This window comes from Gadus macrocephalus, chromosome 8, assembly GCF_031168955.1.
Source record: "Gadus macrocephalus chromosome 8, ASM3116895v1".
NCBI lineage: Eukaryota > Metazoa > Chordata > Actinopteri > Gadiformes > Gadidae > Gadus > Gadus macrocephalus.
Window position 1 is genome coordinate 547,001 of NC_082389.1, and position 19,932 is coordinate 566,932.

Genomic DNA, 19,932 nt, shown 5'->3' on the forward strand with positions numbered 1-19,932 from the left:
ATAGAACACTCAGTTCCTCACCATCTTTAAATGATCTGAAATATTTCCTCATTATGTGTGCTTGTGTGCAGGGTTGCCACTTTTTAGTAATAATACATCTCAAACACTTTTCAAGGTCAAATTCAGGGTTCATCCCAACAATAGTGGAGCTTTGCTTGTAGCACTCACCTAACTGCATGATGATGTGCAGTGGCAGCAAGCAACCTTAGCCTGAGCTTGAATCCGAGTTAGCTGAAGTCGGATTCAAGCTCCATTCTTATGTCGCCCTCTAGTGGTGATTTGCATTCTAAGCCCGGTGAGGGAATTCTTAAATCACCACTAGAGGGCAACACAACTCCTTTAGAATTGAGCTTGAATTTGCTTGCAGTTGAACATAGCGAACACTGACGAATTCTGATCAAATTTTTCAGTGTTCATTATACTTTGCGTGGAATAGAAATTTCATTCTATAAAAAGCCATCTCCATTCATTGATTTGTAATTAAATCAGTTTGGAAAAATAAATGGGTGAGTTTTTACTAGGTTTAACCATTTTATAATAACCATATATATATAAAAAAAGGGTTCTGGCACAGTTCACAACTTAAGAATATCACTCTGTAATAGCACATTTGTCCAAGAGTATTTAAGAAACAAACATTAAGAAAATATTTTTCTTTATTAAAATTTGGAAAATTAACGTTAAGAACATAATATTTTGTATTCACTACATTACATTTATTAGCAGATACTTTATACTTTCAACAATGAAGATGAACCCCAAATAGTGCTTCCCGATCACACATCTTAAAATTGGAACAAAGCAAAGCAGCCGTCGGAGCACTATTAAGAGCTACGATATAAAAAGAAGAGCTGGAGATTATTTTAAACATATATATCAACATATATTTTAAGTGGTGGAAGAGTGACGGTAGACGTTGCGGTGGCTCCGCCTTCGGTAGCGCATCGACTCTGCTGGCCGGGGATCAACCACTGCTGTTAGGAAGAGCAGCACAAACCATCCAAACCACAGCCTTATCTTCATGTGTTACACATTCCACAACTAAAATGAGATAACAGTAGAAACACAACAACGCTTATGCTGCACAAAATGGTTTTACAACATAACGGTAAAAATGCAGGAATTCTAAATTCAATCTATACTATATTCTCCCTTTATAATTATATTTCAAGCAAAAGTGGTTCAAATTGGCAATGTTGTCATGACAAAGCTAGTTGACGCCGAACAACTCTGTTATTTAACACTTCCTCTTGCGATTTTTCATCCTTCGAGAACCTAAATGTAGCTTTTCTAAATTCAATACAAACTTAGATTGTTCTCAGCCTCGTTAATATGAGCTGTTATTCTCAACCACAAACTCACTATTTGAGAAATGAAGGAGGGAAACTGAAAAATAATTTCCTTTAGGGGACAACTAAGACGTCTTACCCCACCGGCAGAACCGAGCACGTCGCCCTGGCCAAAGCTAAATCACACACCCACAGTGTCACCCGCGGTGTCCCCCAGGGCTCGGTATTGGGCCCCACCCTTTTCTCCGTCTTGCTCCCCCTGGGCAGCGTCATCAGCAGGCATGGGTTATCTTACCATTGCTATGCTGATGACACACAGCTGTACCTCAGAACCACCACCACTCCTTCTTGCCCCCTGCCAACATCCACATTGACCACCTGCCTGGAGGAGATTGAGGCGTGGATGAAGCTCAACTTTATTCAATTGAACAGCTCTAAGACAGAAGCCATCCTCATCAGCACACCACCTCAGCTCCGCTCCTCCCACATTACCAGCAACACTTTCTCTGGCCGAAACATCCCCCCTTCCATATCTGTCACCAACCTGGGTGTGAAAATGGACCAGCAATTGAACTAAGACACCCACATCAATCACCTCCGCAAGACCACATTCTACCACCTCAAAAACATTGCCAAACTGCGGCCTACACTCACCCAGGCAGATGCAGAGTAGCTCGTCCACGCCTTTGTCTCCTCCAGGTCGGATTACTGCAATGCACTCCTCATCGCGATCTCTGGCAAGAGCACCCAGAAGCTCCAGTACATACAATACAGCGCTGCCAGGATCCTGATGAGGGTACGCAAATATTGAAAACATCAACCCCATCCTGAAATCCCTTCACTGGCTCCCTGTCACATTCAGAATTGAATACAAGGTCTCCCCCCTCACCCACCAGGGCATCCACGGACATGCCCCCCCCTACCTCTAGGAGTTCCTCACCCCCCAGACCACCTCCTTTACTAAACCCTTCGCTCTGCATCAGCATTCAGCACACACCCTCAGACCACCTAAGACCAAGCTCCGCACCCTGGGCGATCTGGCTTTCTCCGCTGCTGCCCCCAGACTATGGAACGCCCTCCCTGAACACCTGAAGGCCCCACAGACTACAGCTGTTTTTAAACGAAACCTTAAGACTTATCTTTTTAAAAAACCCTTTAGCAAATTCCTCTTTGACTGTTTATGCATTACATGTTTTAACAACCCTTTTTTTTCTTTGCTTTTTTTACTCTGTAGCACTTTGAGATTTTCGAATGTAATGTGCTCTGTATTATTATTATTATTATTCATTATTAATAAACAAACTAACTGATTAAAGCGCTTTGAGTGCCTTAAAAAAGAGGGCAACATAATTTCAATTGATCATTAGATATTCATTTACAAGGTATATGCTAAATGACTACATTTAAATGTAAAACTGACAAAACAATAATCATCATTCAATTTTTTCCCATTCAATTATCAAAAAAAAAAAAAAGTAAATTGTCTCCCGCATGTTAAAAGTCGTTTGTGTGGGACGTCCTTCCTGAGGTGGACTTGCTGCTCAGACTAGCGGGTCTGAAGTGACGTGCCAGACAAGGCATGTTCTTCAACAACAGCTTCCTGAAGTGACTCTGAAACCGCTTACCCACAAAGGAGTAGAACATGGGGCTGATGCAACAATACAAGAACGCTATGTTTCTGGTCACGTACAACGCATAGTTCAACGCCTCGACCTGATCGCACTTCCGGTTTGCATCGTCGGCTGTGGAGATCTGAATGGCCTTCAGCAGGATCACGATGTTATAGGGAGTCCAGCAAACGAAGAAGGTGAACATGATGATGAATATCAGCTTCACCGAGCGCCATTTCTCCCTCATGCGAGTGGACATGATCCGCACGGTGATGCAGGTGTAGCAGTACATCACCATGGAGAGGGGCAGCAGGAAGAAGAGGAGGAACTGCATGTAGTAGCTGACCAGATTCCACTGTTTGACGACGTCGGCGTGGTATCCTGTCTCCTCACACATCAGGCCGTGCTCGTGGTGCTTCCGCACGCCTTTGAACACCAGCTCATTGAGACTGGCCAGCACACTGATGAACCAAACGATCAAGGACGCCCCGATGGCGTACGCCCTCTTCCTGCTCTTGGCAGCGGACACCGCGTGCACCACGGCCAGGTAGCGGTCAAAGGTCATCAGGGTGAGGAAGAGGATGGAACTGTAGAAACCAATCAGATGGGCACTGCTGACCAACTTGCAAAGCACCGTGCCGAAGATCCACTCTGAGGAATGGTATTTGGCCAGGAAGGGGAAGCTGGATGCAAACAGGATGTTGGAGGTGACCAGATTGATGAGGAAGATGTTAGTGACGCTGTTGACCTTCTCAAGCTTGACGATGATGAACAAAACAAGCCAGTTGCCTAAGTAACTCAGGAGGAAGTTGATGTAGTAGAAATAAGGAATGAATACCGAGCCAAATTCGTTGACGTTGGATGTAGAGCAGTGTTCGACGTTCTCGCCAACCACGTAATATGGATCGCTTGTGTTCTCACTGTAGTTAGACAGATCAAAGAAATCGTCATCCTGCTCATCCTCCATGGTTATTGCTTAAACCTGTGGTAGATGGAAAAACACATTGATAATAAGTCTCATATGATTGAATGCTATGCAAATCGATATATTCATTTACATGGGTGATATGTATTTGAGATGGAAGGCTGTGCCCATCATGCAGAAGCTGCTCTGAAGTGGAGCTTCAAATGACAACACAATCAAAACACTTTTATGCTTTAATGGTCTGGAACAAATATTTTGCAGTTAACAGAACAAAAGGGATAAAAACAATTGACAAACGATTAACATGTTTTAACATATAATAATAATAATATCATAGTTCTAATATAATATGAGAAATATTTGATATATTATTAATATAATAAGCAAGGCAATAGCTGAGAGCTCTACAGTGACAGCTTTCAGGTATCATACTTGGTGTTTCTGTGACTGCAGAAATATAGTAACATAATACACACTGTGAATACAATTAATGTAGGATCTTTTCTATGCCCAAATCATGTTTCTTACTCATTATTTTACTGGTTATAAATGCAGCCTGAATTTGTCTTCTCCATTCTTTAACATAATTACAAAAGTTAATAATTGATTGATAATAATAATGACATAATGCTGGAGGTGGACGGGCCACCGTCTAGTCATTTGAGTGTAAAGGAGAACTTAATTTGGCTTTTAAAATATTCTTCTTAAACAAAATAACTCACCAATGTTGATTTCCGTATGTGGAGGAGTGTATGAGTGAAGAGCTGTGGGTGTTTAGCATAGATATGAGGGTTAAGAGACAGTTCTTAAGAGGAACTGAGATATCCTCCCCATTTACATTACGCAGCTATAAATGGACAACTCTCGCACATACGGTGATTCTGCCACCAATACTGAACAGAAGCTTGGCCTGGACTCAATGTTTTTTCCTCTCATACAAAAAAAATGTGTTTGTTTAGCACTTTGCATACAAATAATACTACAGTTTACTGGTACATGCCGACCCCAATGTGGTAAACATAACAAGACTGTTTGGCATTACATTACGATGATCATCATAATTAATAATCATAACATGGCTTGCTGAATTTAATTTAAGATGTATATCGGTTGAGTGGTAATTTTAACTAGAGGGATACCCACATCCACAGTGGAAAATTGAACAATCTTTATAGTAGGCTATACAGCAACTCAAATATGTGACACAGCTATATAATGCTATATATGCTATCCCTTCACAGTTTAATACTGACCTAGTTTTCTTCTTTGAGGTAATCCAATATAATACAAAGGTTTGATTCTATAAAACAATATAATCAGTAAGTCATGCAATTCTAATGATTAAAACTGTGTTAAAGCCAAATTAAAGTAAGCTCATGCATTTCAGAATATGGTCACCTTTTCATTGTTTGAAGAAGACACATTGATCATGCATCAGTGGTACTTTGTTCAGCCAAACAGCAATACTTCACTGTTCATCTGAAGAGAGCATAAAAAAGATGATAAATGATGGGATGGAGTGGGGATCTGCAGGGAGAGGGGGCCACTGGATGAATTCAAACATGCAGGTTGCTGATGTCTTGGGGGTGGCTGAGGTAAACGGTGCCCTGGATTGGGCATGTTGCCCTCTGCGTGATCACGGGGTATTGCCAGGGAAGAGGAATATCTGATTCTGACTTAACAGATAATTGGTAAATCACATCCCAGTAGCATTGGATTTGCAAGCACAAAAGAGATTCAAACGAGCTGAACATTGGGTTTAAAAAGGGAGAGGTGGTTTAATTAGGGAAAAATGATAGATGGATAAATACTTCAATAATCCCAGGGGGAAATTATTTTTGTCACGAACTCCAGATATACATACACAAATAATAAGAATATTATATATATATATACAATTTAGGCATATAGCAGACGCTTTTATCCAAAGCAACTTACATCGGTTAATACACACATTGGCCCTCATTTATCAAACGAACGTAGAAATGAGCGCAAATCTGAACGCATGATTCATCTTACGATAGGACCCACGTGAGATTTACGAAACCTTCGTATCACACCAATCCCAGCGTACGAAGGATCTTGGTGTTGATAAATACGGCGGCTGAGATCGATCGTAATTAACGTAACACGCCCATATAAAAGCACGTCTTCAGAAGTCTCGCCCCTAAGTTTTACGACATGGAGAAACGTCCAACGGTAAAATAGAGGAATTTTTCCGAGACCCAAATGGAGACGCTCGGGTCACTGGTGGATGCGAACCGTCTGGTTTTATTTGGTAGCCTATAGCTGGCATTAAAGGCCAGCAAAATAATGCTATATGGAAGGAAATAACTGTTGCAGTGAATAGTGTTTCCAATGTTCGTCGGGCTACGGAAGAGGTTTGTTAATTAAATTAATTAAATAATAAATTAAATGTACAACTTCTGTTATCCAGCTTAAAACATTTCACATATATGCTATTGTTTGCATTCCGTTAAAGTTATTTAATTCCGAATAAGGTGAAGAAGAAATGGTCCGACATGAAGCTCAGCACCAAAAAAATCGTGTTGCGGCTGTGAAGCCGGCCAAGCAAGAAACGGGAGGAGGCCGGTGCAGTGCGACTGCAGCGTAACTCCCCGAGATGACTCTGACCATGTAGTGCGCCCTGATGTAGACGATGCCCAACGTTGCTATTTTGGAAAATAAAAGAATCGTGCGTGCCCCCAGGCCATCGGGCTACCATGTTCAGGATTGACATTCTGGCATCGCAAATAATCGGAACATTAACTGAATGGTAGCTTTTGCGGTTGATGTACGCGTAATCATTAATATATGGTTCATACGCACATGGGTACAATCAACCGCACCAATCACATTTGGAAACCTAGCAATAGCATACAAATCCCGTTTGATTCCAGTTTGCTGATCGTTATTATATGGGAATTTAATATAACGTTCGGAGAGGGACATTATAGCTGCCAAAACTGCTGGCATGGTTCGGCTAATACTTGGCTGGGAAATAGCAGACCTGTCCCCGATCTCCCGCTGCAAGATCCCGGTGGCCAAAAATCCCAAGGTAGAGCAAACCTGCACAGGTATTGCGTTTGATCGCCTAGTTTCTTGCCTTAACTGTGGCTCCAAAGCATTGCATAGCTCCATCAGGAGATGCCTTGGGAGACGAAAACGACTCAAGAGCCATTCATCGCCCTCCTTAAAAAAATCGGCGCGGTCTCGAAAAACTCTCTCGTCTGTGCGTTGAGGTCCTTAACAGAGCCAGATCTGCCATCGCTGAGACACGACCACCTATTTGGCAAAGCTCCTGTTAATATAGACAGCTGAATAAACATTTCACCTGTCACATTCTAATTATTTTCATAGCAATACTGTTTTTAATTAGGCCTGACTTGATTGTAATTGTTTGAACGGCTGGGCTAATTCCAATTTATTTAGTAATTAATACAGATGTTGAACATGGGCTACTTGTGCTGCACTATTCATCATTGAAATACCCGTATGTTGCGCCAAAAAAACTTGCGTACACGAGCTCAGACCTGACGTGAGATTTCATCGCAGCCTGCGCTCACGTTCAAATTGATAAATGCCAAGCTCAACGTTGAAATGAGCGTACGTCCATTTTACGCACGTTTTCTGTCGTACGCTCGTTTGATAAATGAGGGCCATTGACACACCGACGGCAGAGTCAACCATGTAAGGCGACAGGCAGCTCGTCAGGGGCAGTTAGGGTTAAGTTTCTTGCTCAGGTACACATCAACACTCAGCTAGGAGGAGCTGGGGTTTGAACTAGCAACCTTTCGGTTACCTGACAACTGCTCTACCTCCTGAGCTAAGCCGACCCCGTATGCATATAATAATAATAATAATAAAGTCGAGGACAAGCACATTTGATCTTTGAATTCAAATATAATTTGTGTCCCAATAATAAATGGCAGTGGCATTGGCTTGAACACGGCTTGTTACGACCAACACCGGAGAGTTACGCAATAGCAGAGCAGGGGGGTGATTCAACACTAATGGAGAGAGGCTGATGAGTGGGCACTTCTCTAATCTGCTCTGATGCATATGCACACACACACACACACACACACACACACACACACACACACACACACACACACACACACACACACACACACACACACACCAGATGTTATCTTGATAACAGTTATAAGCTAATCATAGATTCATGACAAAAAAATGAAAAGCACAAGAAAACAATGAGGTATCAAGAATTTTTGCACCAACATGCACGACACAAAGAGTTTAAAGGTTCAAGAAATGAGCCCTGCTATAAGGAATGTCTCCATCCAATCGATATTCCACTGGTTGACCAGTTTAAATACTTAGGTTTATCCATTTTTGCTTCAATACAAACCACGGTCTCTTTTAACTACAACTCGACCCTCAGGCAGGTGGAAGGTGATTTGGAGCGTTGGTCATCCATCCCCAATTAATTTCGAGCGAGAGCTTCTATTATCAAAATGAACATCCTACCGCGGGTTAACTTCTGTAGTACAATGCTGCCCTTAGCACCCCCTGTTGGACACTGGGAGAAACTGCAAACATTTGTCTCAAGATATGTCTGGAAAGGGAAACGCCCACGGGTCAAAATGTCCATCTTGCAGCGGCATAAACTTTCTGGTGGTCTTTGGTTTCCAAATTTCCAATTTTATTTTTGGTCCTCAACCCACCGACCTCTACATACTCTACATGAATCCGACGGCACAGGTAGCCTGGCGTTCTTTAGAAGAAAATCTAGTTAAACCACATAGGCTTCAGGACTTAATTTACTCTAACATCCCTATCAAAACCTGCAAATCCAAATTTGGCTCTTTGATATCGCATTTGGTCGCCACATGGAGAACAGTGGTTTTGTTCCAGCAAGTTTTAAGCAGGCGATTGTCCAGCCACTGCTTAAAAAAATCATAACCTGGATGCAAAATGTCCAAGAAACTACCGTCCCATCTCAAAATTACCTTTTATTTCAAAAATCCTGGAAAAGGTTGTTTTATCACAACTATTGCCCTTTTTAAACCATGGCGAGATTTTGAAATCCTTCCAATCAGGTTTTAGATCACGTCACAGCACTGAGACAGCCTTGCTGAAAGTAACGAATGACCTAGGCTCTGGAAAAATGCCATTTTGATCTTACTAGACCTCAGTGCCGCCTTCGACACTGTCAACCACAACACTCTCTTGTCACACCTAGAGCAGGAGTTGGTATAAGTAGCACAGGTCTTCAATGGTTTTCCTCTTATCTCACCAATAGATCTTTTAACAGTGTCTATCGGACAGTTCTCCTCACCCTCTGCTCCTGTGTCCTGTGGGGTTCCCCAGGGGTCCATTTTAGGCCCTGTCCTCTTCTGCCTATACATACTCCCTCTAGGTAATATAATCAGGAAGCATAACATTGCATTTCACTTTTATGCTGATGACTCGCAATTATATCTTCCTCTCAGATCTGCGGACTCGCTCCAAACCCTCCTTGACTGCCTTGAGGAGGTAAAAGTTTGGATGGGTAGTAACTTCCTCCAAATTGATAATGACAAAACGGAATTTATTATTTTTGGCCCTTCCAAATCTAAAGCCCCTCGCGCGGCCGACTTAGGTATTCTCTCCCCCTACGTCAAACCCCACTCCAGAAACCTGGGTGTCATCTTTGATTCAAATTTCTGCTTTGACAAGCAAATTGCTGCTGTAGTCAAGAGCAGTTTTTACCAGCTCAGAGTCATTGCCAAGATGAAACCCCATTTATCAATTCACAATCTGGAAATAGTAATACATGCCTTCATCACATCACGGCTGGATTACTGCAACTCCCTTTACCTAGGACTCCCTCAATCACTCCTCTCTCGCCTTCAGTTGGTCCAGAGCTCCGCAGCAAGGCTGCTGACTGGATCCAGGAAGCGGGATCATATAACCCCCATCCTAGCTTCCCTCCACTGGTTGCCCATCCAGCACAGAATTCATTTTAAAACCGTACTTATGGTTTTTAAAGCCCTAAATGGCCTGGCCCCGCCCTACATCACAGAGCTCATCCACCACCACTCAGCACCCAGGTCCCTTAGATCAGGTAGCTTGGGTCTCCTACACGTTCCACGCACTAGGCTAAAACAGAGGGGTGACAGGGCTTTTGCTGTGGCTGCCCCCCGCCTTTGGAACGAGCTGCCGCCTGCAGTCAGAAACGCTCCCTCCATCAGTATTTTTAAATCTAGGCTCAAAACACACCTTTTCTCCCTGGCCTTTCCTCCCCTTTTGTGATACGTCGTTTATTTTATATGTTTTCATCTATGTCTAAGTCTATGTATGTGGTATGTGTTCTTTTATATGCCTCTTTGCACCATGTACGGCACTTTGGCCAGTGAAAATGTGCCTTATAAATAAATTGTACTTACTTTACTGTCAGTCTGTCACTCTCTCTGTCTGTTAATCTGTCCGTCTGCCATCTCTCTCTCTCCCTCTCTCTCTCTCCCCCACCCATCTCTCTTTCTCTATCTCTCTCTCTCCCTCCCCTCCCTCTCTCTCTTCCCCCCCCCCCTCTCTCTCTCTCTCTCTCTCTCGCTCTCTCTCTCTCTCTCTCTCTCTCTCTCTCTCTCTCTCTCTCTCTCTCTCTCTCTCTCTCTCTCTCTCTCTCTCTCTCTCTCTCTCTCTCTCTCTCTCTTTATCCAGGGTATTCCACCAGTGTTGTACTGGTGGCTGTTGTTGCCCTGCCCCCAGTCTTAGCTTAGTGTTGGTAGCGTATCTTCATTCTGCTGTACTGGTCATCGCACAGCGAGACTTGATCCCCCGCTCAGGGGCCGGTCGGCCCTAGGGCAGTGCCCAGGGACCAACTCCAGGTCTAGTGCCAGTGCCACCGCCACTGCTCAAGGGCGCTGGCAGTGGTATAGACCTCATGAGTACGTCTTTGGTAGCATGTTAGTAGTGTGTTTGTAGCGTGTTAGAAGCGTGTTTATAAGACATTGGAAGCGTGTGTGTAGTGTTTGTAGCCTGTTGGTAGCATGTTAGCAGTGTGTTTGGAGCAGGTATGGTATTATGTTTGTCCCACATTTATTTGTTAGTAACGTGTTGTTACTAACTAAAGCCACGGTTGAAATGGAAACATTGTGGCTCCCCTGGCATTAGAAAGTGTGTTTGTGATTGTTTATTTACGTGTGCAGTGTATTGTGGCTACTGGCTACACTAACCTCACACATGCACGTGAATATGTCTTGTGTTCTATTTTTACCGTGGTATATAAATGTAACCCCTTAAACACAGTTTGACCTTTTATTCAAAGTGGTGGTTCTTCAATTTAACATTCAATGTTTTAAGTTGACCCTGACCACAGAACGGCTCTTATTCACTGCAGAGTCTACTGGGGTTTCCAACAACAATGAATGTTGAAAGACGTATTGCACGTGGCCAAACAACCTCCAAGTTCAACGTTTAGACATCTCCTTGTTTAACGCATCAATTAGCTCAGTAAATGGGATGAATAACTAAAATCATGCTCCTACCTTTCCACCCTTTATAATCCCGTTCAGGAGCTGCTGACTCCGTCTCCTCTTCACACCTTGGCCGGGGTGCTGCCTGTGTGTTTTGAGGTGTGTGTGTGTGTGTGTTTTGAGTGTGTGTGTGTGTCTGATGTGTGTTGTTGTGTGTGCACCAGGACCCAGCTCCAGACACTGGCCTCAGCCCTGTTGGTCTGTCAGTCTCTCACAGGAGGGAGGAGCTACGAGGGTGTGGAGGGAAAAGGCTGAGACCGATGCCAATGTGAAGCCCTGCCATGGTGTGTGTGTGTGTGTGTGTGTGTGTGTGTGTGTGTGTGTGTGTGTGTGTGTGTGTGTGTGTGTGTGTGTGTGTGTGTGTGTGTGTGTGTGTGTGTGTGTGTGTGTGTGTGTGTGTGTGTGTGTGTGCCGCAGCAGCAGCAGCAGTGTACTGTTAGCAGATCAGTAGATAATGAACCAACACACAAACTAACTTTTAATTGTACCCATGGCTGGAAGATATATTTACTGTTGTGCAAGGTTTTCATTTCCCCCTGGCTTAGTTACCCCAACCCTACTTCTCCGCCTCAGTTTCCGCCTCACTTCCTTTCTCTGACCAATCCAAAGCAAACATAATACGGTAACAAAATAAATACATGCATTGCATGAGCACCCATTGCATTGGGTGCTCTTTTGCAATGTAACGCAATGACAGTTCGAATCCTTCAGGTGCGGACACACCAAAAGCGTATCCCGCATACCATGTACGCGCGTATCGCAGCTTAAATGTTGCTTGACCATTTTATGTCAAAAATGGTCCTACATACGCAGCTACGCGCCTGTCGCTGCGCTGGATTTAGGAGTCCGAGGAAGGAAACCCAAACGCCGCCGTGTCTGGGTGCATGATAGAGCTTGAATCGGGTTAGATTAAATAATCTCGGATATAAATAACAATAATCGGGTTAAATAACTTCACATGGTGTGTCTGGTGTGTTTCCAGCATTCGTAGTGTTGATCGGCAGAGAAATAGTCCGCCAAGACGTTGAGGTTGCTTAGCAACCAGAGACTCTGTCCATGCAAGTGAACGGAGCGTTCACTCTTCGTCATAACTATCAAACCAAACATCCTTCACATTCACAGAGTGAACATTATGAAAGTAAAATGCACATTTCTTGCTAAAAATGTTTCCATAAACGCATTTAATGGCGTAACTATGTTACTATTTCCACCCAGAATAAAGAAAGATGTCGGCCGTATGCTTCTGTGCAAGGGTCACTACTCTCTGCCAGTGACGTCGGGTCAAGCTCCACGCTGATTGGCTATTGCGGCCCAGCGTCACGCTTTGAAGAGTTGAAAGTTCAATTTTCTGAACTCCAGGCGTTCGAAACTTTATACTTTCAACAATGAAGCTGAACCCCAAATATTGCTTCCAAATCACACATCTTAAAAAAAGGAACAAAGCAAAGCAACCGTCGTAGCACTTTTAAGTGCCACGACATAAAAAGAAGAGCTGGAGAGATTTATTAAACATATATATGTACATATATTTTAAGTGGTGGAAGAGTGACGGTGGACGGTAGACGTTGCGGTAGCTCCGCCTTCGGTAGCGCATCGACTCTGCTGGCCGGGGATCGACCACTGCTGTTAGGAAGAGCAGCACAAACCATCCAAACGACAGCTTTATCTTCATGTGTTACACATTCCACAACTAAAATGAGATAACAGTAGAAACACAACAACGCTTATGCTACACAAAATGGTTTTACAACATAACAGTTAAAATGCAGAAATTCTAAATTCAAATTCTATCATATTCTCTCTTTAGAATTAGATTTCACACAAAACTGGTAAAAATTGGTAATGTTGTCATGACAAAGCTAGTTCACGGCCTTGGCAGAACAACTCCGTTATTTTACCCTTCCTCTTGCGACTCTTCATCCTCCTAAATGTAACTTCTCTAAAATCAATACAAACTTAGATTGTTCTCAGCCTCGTTAATATGAGGTGTTATTCTCAACCACAAACTCACTATTTGGGAAATGACGGAAGGAAACTGTGAAAAATAATTTCCCTAAGGGGACAACTAATAAACTAACTAACTGATTAAAGCGCTTTGAGTGTCTTAAAAAAGAGTGCTAAATAATTGCAATTAATTATTAGATATTCATCTACAAGGTATATGCTAAATGACTACATTTAAACGTAAAACTGACAAAACAATAAACATCATCAAATTTAATTATCCATTTTCCCATCCAATTATCCGATTTCAAACAAAGTAAATTGTGTTAAAAGTCGTTCGTGTGGGATGTCCTTTGTGCAGTGGACTTGCTGCTCAGACTAGCGGGTCTGAGTTGACGTGCCAGACAAGGCATGTTCTTCAACAACAGCTTCCTGAAGTGATTCTGAAACCGCTTACCCACAAAGGTGTAGAACATGGGGCTGATGCAACAATACAAGAACGCTATGTTTCTGGTCACGTACAACGCATAGTTCAACGCCTCGACCTGATCGCACTTCCGGTTTGCATCGTCGGCTGTGGAGATCTGAATGGCCTTCAGCAGGATCACGATGTTATAGGGAGTCCAGCAAACGAAGAAGGTGAACATGATGATGAATATCAGCTTCACCGAGCGCCATTTCTCCCTCATGCGAGTGGACATGATCCGCACGGTGATGCAGGTGTAGCAGTACATCGCCATGGAGAGGGGCAGCAGGAAGAAGAGGAGGAACTGCATGTAGTAGCTGACCAGATTCCACTGTTCGACGACGTCGGCGTGGTATCCTGTCTCATCACACATCAGGCCGTGCTCGCTGTGCTCCCACACGCCTTTGAACACCAGCTCATTGAGACTGGCCAGCACACTGATGAACCAAACGATCAAGGACGCCCCGATGGCGTACGCCCTCTTCCTGCTCTTGGCTGCGGACACCGCGTGCACCACGGCCAGGTAGCGGTCAAAGGTCATCAGGGTGAGGAAGAGGATGGAACTGTAGAAACCAATCAGATGGGCACTGCTGACCAACTTGCAAAGCACCGTGCCGAAGATCCACTCTGAGGAATGGTATTTGGCCAGGAAGGGGAAGCTGGATGCAAACAGGATGTTGGAGGTGACCAGATTGATGAGGAAGATGTTAGTGACGCTGTTGACCTTCTCAAGCTTGACGATGATGAACAAAACAAGCCAGTTGCCTAAGTAACTCAGGAGGAAGTTGATGTAGTAGAAATAAGGAATGATGGCCGAGCCCAATTGGTTGACGTTTGATGCAGAGCAGAGTTCGACGTGCTCGTTATCCACATAATCTGGAACGCTTGTGTTCTCACTATTGTTAGACATTTCCAAGACGTAAGATGGATAGCTTGTGTTTTCGCTGATGTTATACAGATCCAAGGAATGGTCATACTGCTCATCCTCCACGGTTATTAACCATGGTTATTAAACCTGTGGTAGATGGAAAAGCATATGAATAAGTCTCATATGATTGAATATTGTGCAAATCAATGTATTCATCTACATGGGTGATATGTATTTGAGACGGAAGGCTGTGCCCATCATGCATAAGCTGCTCTGAAGTAGAGCTTCAAATGACAACAGAATTAAAACACTTTTATACTTAAAAGGTCTGGATCAAATATGTTGCAGTTAAAAGAACAAAAGGGATAAAAACACTTGACAAATGATCAACATTTAATAATTATTATAATAATATCATAGTGCTAATTTAATATGAGAAATATTTAATACATTATTAATATAATAAGCAAGACAATAGCTGAGAGCGCTACAGTGACAGCTTTGAGGTATCGACCATAGTGTTTCTGTGACTGCAGGAATATAGTTATAACACACACTGTGCATACATACCTCACATATAACACTGTACAAATAAAAGTAGGATCTTTTCTATGCCCAAATCATCTTTCTTACTCATTATTTTACTGGTTGTAATTGCAGCTTGAGTTTGTCTTCTCCATTCTTTAACATAAATACAAATGCTTATAATTGATTGATGACAATAATGACCTAATTCTGGAGGTGGACGGGCCAACGTCTAGTCATTTTAGTGTAAAGGGAGAACTTAATTTGGCTTTGAAAAGATTCTTCTTAAACAAAATAACTCACCAATGTTGATTTCCGTATGTGGAGGAGTGGATGAGTGAAGAGCTGTGGGTGTTTAGCATAGATATGAGGGTTGAGCGGAAGGCCTTAAGAGGAACTGAGATATCCTCCCCATTTACATTACGCAGCTATAAATGGACAACTCTCGCACATACGATGATTCTGGCACCGATACTGAACAGAAGCTTGGCCTGGACTCAATGTTTTTTATACTCATACCTTACAAAGTCAAATATTGATGATGACGTAATATACAGGATCGTTTGTTCAGCACTTTACATACAGATACTACAGTTTACTGGTACATGCTGACCCCAACGTGGTAAACATAACAAAACTGTTTGGCATTACAATACATTATTATGATTATCATAATTAATAATCATAACATGGCTTGCTGGATTTAGTTTAAGATGTATATCAAAATGAGTGGTAATTTTAACTAGAGGAATACCCACATCCACAGTGGAAAATGGAACAATCTTTATAGTAGGCTATACAGCAACTCAAATATGTGACACAGCTTTATGTGCTATCCCTACACAGTTTAATACTGACCTTGTTTGCCTAGTTTTCTTTTTTTGAGGTAATCCAATATAATCCAATGGTTTGAATCTATAAAACAATATTATCAGTAAGTCATGCAATTCTAATGATTGAAACCATGGTAAAACCATAATAAAGTAAGCTCATGCATTTCAGAATATGGTCACATTTTTATAGTGTGAAGAATACACATTGATCATGCATCAGTGGTACTTTGTTCAGCCAAACTGCAATACTAGCTGCAATACTAGCATAAAAAATATAACAAATTGACCAAAACATGTAGACAAATACTTCAGGGGTAAATTACAAGATTCAAAATCTACATCAGTGTACATTACAAGAATCCAAATCTAAACAAACGAGAGGTTAATAAATATAATACTTAAAAGAAAAAGCCAAATGATATCTTATCACGCAATCACAAAACCAATTTAATTACGTTCATTACATTAAGTAAAGTTTTTGAAATGTCTGAAAACATTTCTTCATGGGAAAAACAGCCAACAGAGGAACAATCAGTTGTTAAATCGACTGTAAGCAAAGCAAAAAACTAAAAACAAAAGCATGATAATATAATGCCTTTGATCTCATGGAGAGGGGATGTCCACACCGTGACACCTCTGGAACGGGTAAAAGATTAAAGTAATGTTGGATGTCACACACTGACAGGTGTCTGGGTTTGTCTTTACCAGGTTCACCCTCGAGTTGGGTCGCTCTTCTCCAGTGTAAGAGTTCCAGAGAATGCTATCATCGTCACACATGATGAAAGAGCAATGTTGGTAATAACGACACAGCGGTACGGGAAATGAGTGCATCTTAGGGTTCCTTTACCCTGGAAATGATGGGATGGAGTGGGGATCTGCAGGGAGAGGGGGCCACTGGATGAATTCAAACATGCAGGTTGCTGATGTCTTGGGGGTGGCTGAGGTAAACGGTGCACTGGATTGGGCATGTTGCCCTCTGCGTGATCACGGGGTATTGCCAGGGAAGAGGAATATCTGATTCTGACTTAACAGATATGTGGTAAATCACATCCCAGTAGCATTGGATTTGCAAGCACAAAAGAGATTCAAACGAGCTGAACATTGGGTTTAAAAAGTTTTAAAATACCCCGGAGGGTTACGCAATAGCAGAGCAGGGGGGTGTTTCAACACTAATGAACAACGGTTACTGAGTGTGCACTTCTCTAATCTGCTCGGATGGATGTGCACACACACACACACACACACACACTCACACACACACACACAGACACACGCACGTGCACACACACACACACACACACACACACACACACACACACACACACACACACACACACACACACACACACACACACACACACACACACACACACACACACACACACACATTCAGACACACACACACACACACACACACACATTCAGACGCACACACACACAGTCACACACACGCATATGTATTATATGATATAGATATCTCTGTATAATATGATGTTATTTAGATATAGAGCTCCAGGACTCTGCCGGAGCACCCAGAGTGTTCTAGAATATTTACAGAACACGGCCGAAGGCTGTGTGCCCCTCGCCATTGTGATACATCCACTGTAAACAGAGCGCATGGTACCCAAGCCCCCAGGAGCAGTGCACACTTCTGCAATCCACCACTGCTCAGTGGCCAAGCCTGGTATTGCAGCTGTTTATGCAGGCTGTGGACGGGTCCCTCGATTCCAGGGACCCAGAAGTAGATCTCTCTGTTCCGTCCAATACAAGTGGGGAACAGGAATGCGTCCCCGCAAAAAATTTCTGGATATCAATCAAAGGCTCATAATTATTTTCATAGCATGTTCTAATAAAATGTAAGTTTTCTCTATTCAAAACGCCACCTCAAGCGTTTTATTAGCTGTTTTATTTTATTTTTTTTTGCAGGAGAAGGGGGGCAGGGCAGCTGAAAGGAGTCTTACAGTTTTTTTTAAATTTTTCAAAAAGTCTTTCATGTTCACTGTTTTTATTCAGTTCCAGAGGGCACGTTTTCACCACAACCAAAAGATCAAATACTAAAAACTGTACATTGCAGTACTGTTCATAACAGTGCAGTAAATACAGTTTGAGCAAAAATAAAACAAAATAAACCATACTGTACTGTAAACACAGAAAAACATGGCAATTGTGCGTGGTCGGGCTTATGGATCCTGTTGAGGTCTGGCCATAGGATCTCATCAACATCACAAGCAATGTTTTCTCCCGCTAAGAATCGGGGAAAATATTGCCTTGTGTGCCGAATCCATCCATGAATTGACCCTAAGTCGTTGTCTGCGCAGGCCTGTTCCATTGCCAGCAGAAGAGGCATGCAAGCATGTGGTTGGCGGTCATATACTTGCCATCTACAAGCCGAAAATAATTATTCTATGGGGTTTAAAAATGGTGTGTAAGGGGGCAAGTATAGGACTTTAAATTGATGACGGTTGGTGAACCAGTTGCGGACCAGAGCAGCCCGATGGAAACTAACATCATGCCAGACAACAACAAACCTGGGCCGCTCTGGTCTGTCCTGTACAGCTGCATCGTGAAGTGCATCCAGAAATGTTATTATATATTCGGTATTGAAGGGACCTAGTTTTGTTTGATGGTGCAGTAGCCCTTGAAGGCTTATGGCAGCACACAATGAGATATTTCCCCTGCGCTGCCCCGGGGACTTGCACAATTGCCCTTTGGCCAATTATGTTACGACCCCATCGTCTTGTTTTGCTGAGGTTGAATCCAGCCTCAACAATGTAAATAAATTCATGAGGCTGTGCAGCTCCATCCATCTCCAAGATGCTCCTTACATGTAACAAAACAAAATACATGCACTACATATTTTGGATGGCATTACTCAAAACACTAAACATACAGAACCCCCACCCCATCAAACAGGTACCTGGTACCTCTCTGAATGTATCTATGTGGTACTGATACAATGGCACATATTCAGCTGTAACTGGATGACACCAATACTGTATTGTAAATGTAAAGGACTGTAACACTTACATGTACATATTCACGTCAAAGTCCTTTGACCCTGACACTGTTCCTCTCAAATGGGACCCTGTACAATTGCTTAATGGTAGTTTGGTGCTTTACCAAGATGCGTCTGATAGTGGAAATGCTTACTAGCTCTATGCTATTGAATACTTCTCTATCTGCAAGTATTTGTTGCTGTAGCTGGTTGAGACGGATTGCATTGTTTGCTCGAACCAGGTCCACAATGGAAAGTTCCTGCTGTTGGGTGAACCGGCGTTGGCGTACGCCCCCAGAAGGTCTTCTAGTCATTCTATAGAAAAAAGCTAACCACAAAATGGTACTGCGTTGGTTTGCTTATTTTTTACAGTACTGTATATACTGTACTTTACTGTATATACCATAGAAAGTACTGAAACATCTCAATGTAGGTAATCACAGTGTCACAAAACTACCACTTTTGTTCAAAAAGGAGCATTAGCCACCCTGTATTACAGTACATGTGATATGGTACAGTACTGTAAAAAATACTCTAGATACAGTCTAAGTAGAGTAGAAAGTAGAGAGTTGAAGACATACCTGTTTTCCAGTCGGAATGTCCTTATTATGGATGAAACTGAGAAACGGCTTAGATTAGGGTGGACTCTCTGCCCAGCTTCCCTCATAGTCAGACCATGGTTTATGACATGGTTCAACAAAATGCCCTTATGTCATCGGAAATAATGTTGGGGGCCTGAGGCCTTTTTGTAGCTGGCTGATTGGTGTTCAGTTTTGGAAGAAAATGTTTTCAGGTGTGTATGTAAGTATTTTCAATTAACCAATGTGTTTAGGATTTTGAATAGATGTGTTTTCCTAATGGTTCAATGAGATGTCATTTTGAATTAAGTGTCTTATGTATGAAATAGTGTGTAGTGTGTAGGATCAAGTGTGTTGCAGAAAGGAGCAAGTGTGTTGCACAATTGCAACTAAAGTGCAAAGCAGCGCTTTTGTT

At 42.5% G+C, this 19,932-nt stretch overlaps 2 protein-coding genes and 1 long non-coding RNA gene across 12 annotated transcripts in view; 1 reads left to right on the forward strand and 2 right to left on the reverse strand.

Annotated features, from left to right (window-relative positions):
* Nucleotides 1-19,932, forward strand: part of LOC132462376 (uncharacterized) — a 53,150-nt gene that overhangs the window by 30,463 nt on the left and 2,755 nt on the right. The window lies entirely within an intron of this gene.
* Nucleotides 1-19,932, reverse strand: part of LOC132462373 (C-C chemokine receptor type 3-like) — a 51,305-nt gene that overhangs the window by 5,934 nt on the left and 25,439 nt on the right. For 2 of the 10 annotated variants that reach the window (XM_060057878.1, XM_060057876.1), the window contains exon 2: nucleotides 3,792-3,881. In XM_060057878.1, the coding sequence (XP_059913861.1) occupies nucleotides 3,792-3,866 (75 nt within the window). In that variant the 5' untranslated portion in view covers nucleotides 3,867-3,881. Of the gene's footprint in view, nucleotides 1-2,259; nucleotides 3,882-4,546; nucleotides 4,589-5,222; nucleotides 5,304-11,320; nucleotides 11,506-15,414; nucleotides 15,522-17,830; nucleotides 18,765-18,849; nucleotides 19,255-19,932 lie in introns of those variants that run through there. The other 8 variants (XM_060057873.1, XM_060057868.1, XM_060057875.1 and 5 more) reach the window with 8 other exon arrangements.
* LOC132462375 (C-C chemokine receptor type 3-like) lies at nucleotides 639-14,735 on the reverse strand. Its single transcript, XM_060057881.1, has 2 exons — nucleotides 12,990-14,735; nucleotides 639-1,401 (listed from the first exon to the last, which is right to left on the reverse strand). The coding sequence occupies exon 1, from the start codon at nucleotides 14,626-14,628 to the stop codon at nucleotides 13,579-13,581; it is 1,050 nt and encodes a 349-aa protein (XP_059913864.1). The 5' UTR covers nucleotides 14,629-14,735; the 3' UTR covers nucleotides 639-1,401; nucleotides 12,990-13,578.

Coding starts and splice junctions, on each gene's coding strand:
- LOC132462375 (XM_060057881.1), bottom strand. CDS start 14,628: ATGTCTAACAATAGTGAGAACACAAGCGTTCCAGATTATGTGGATAAC.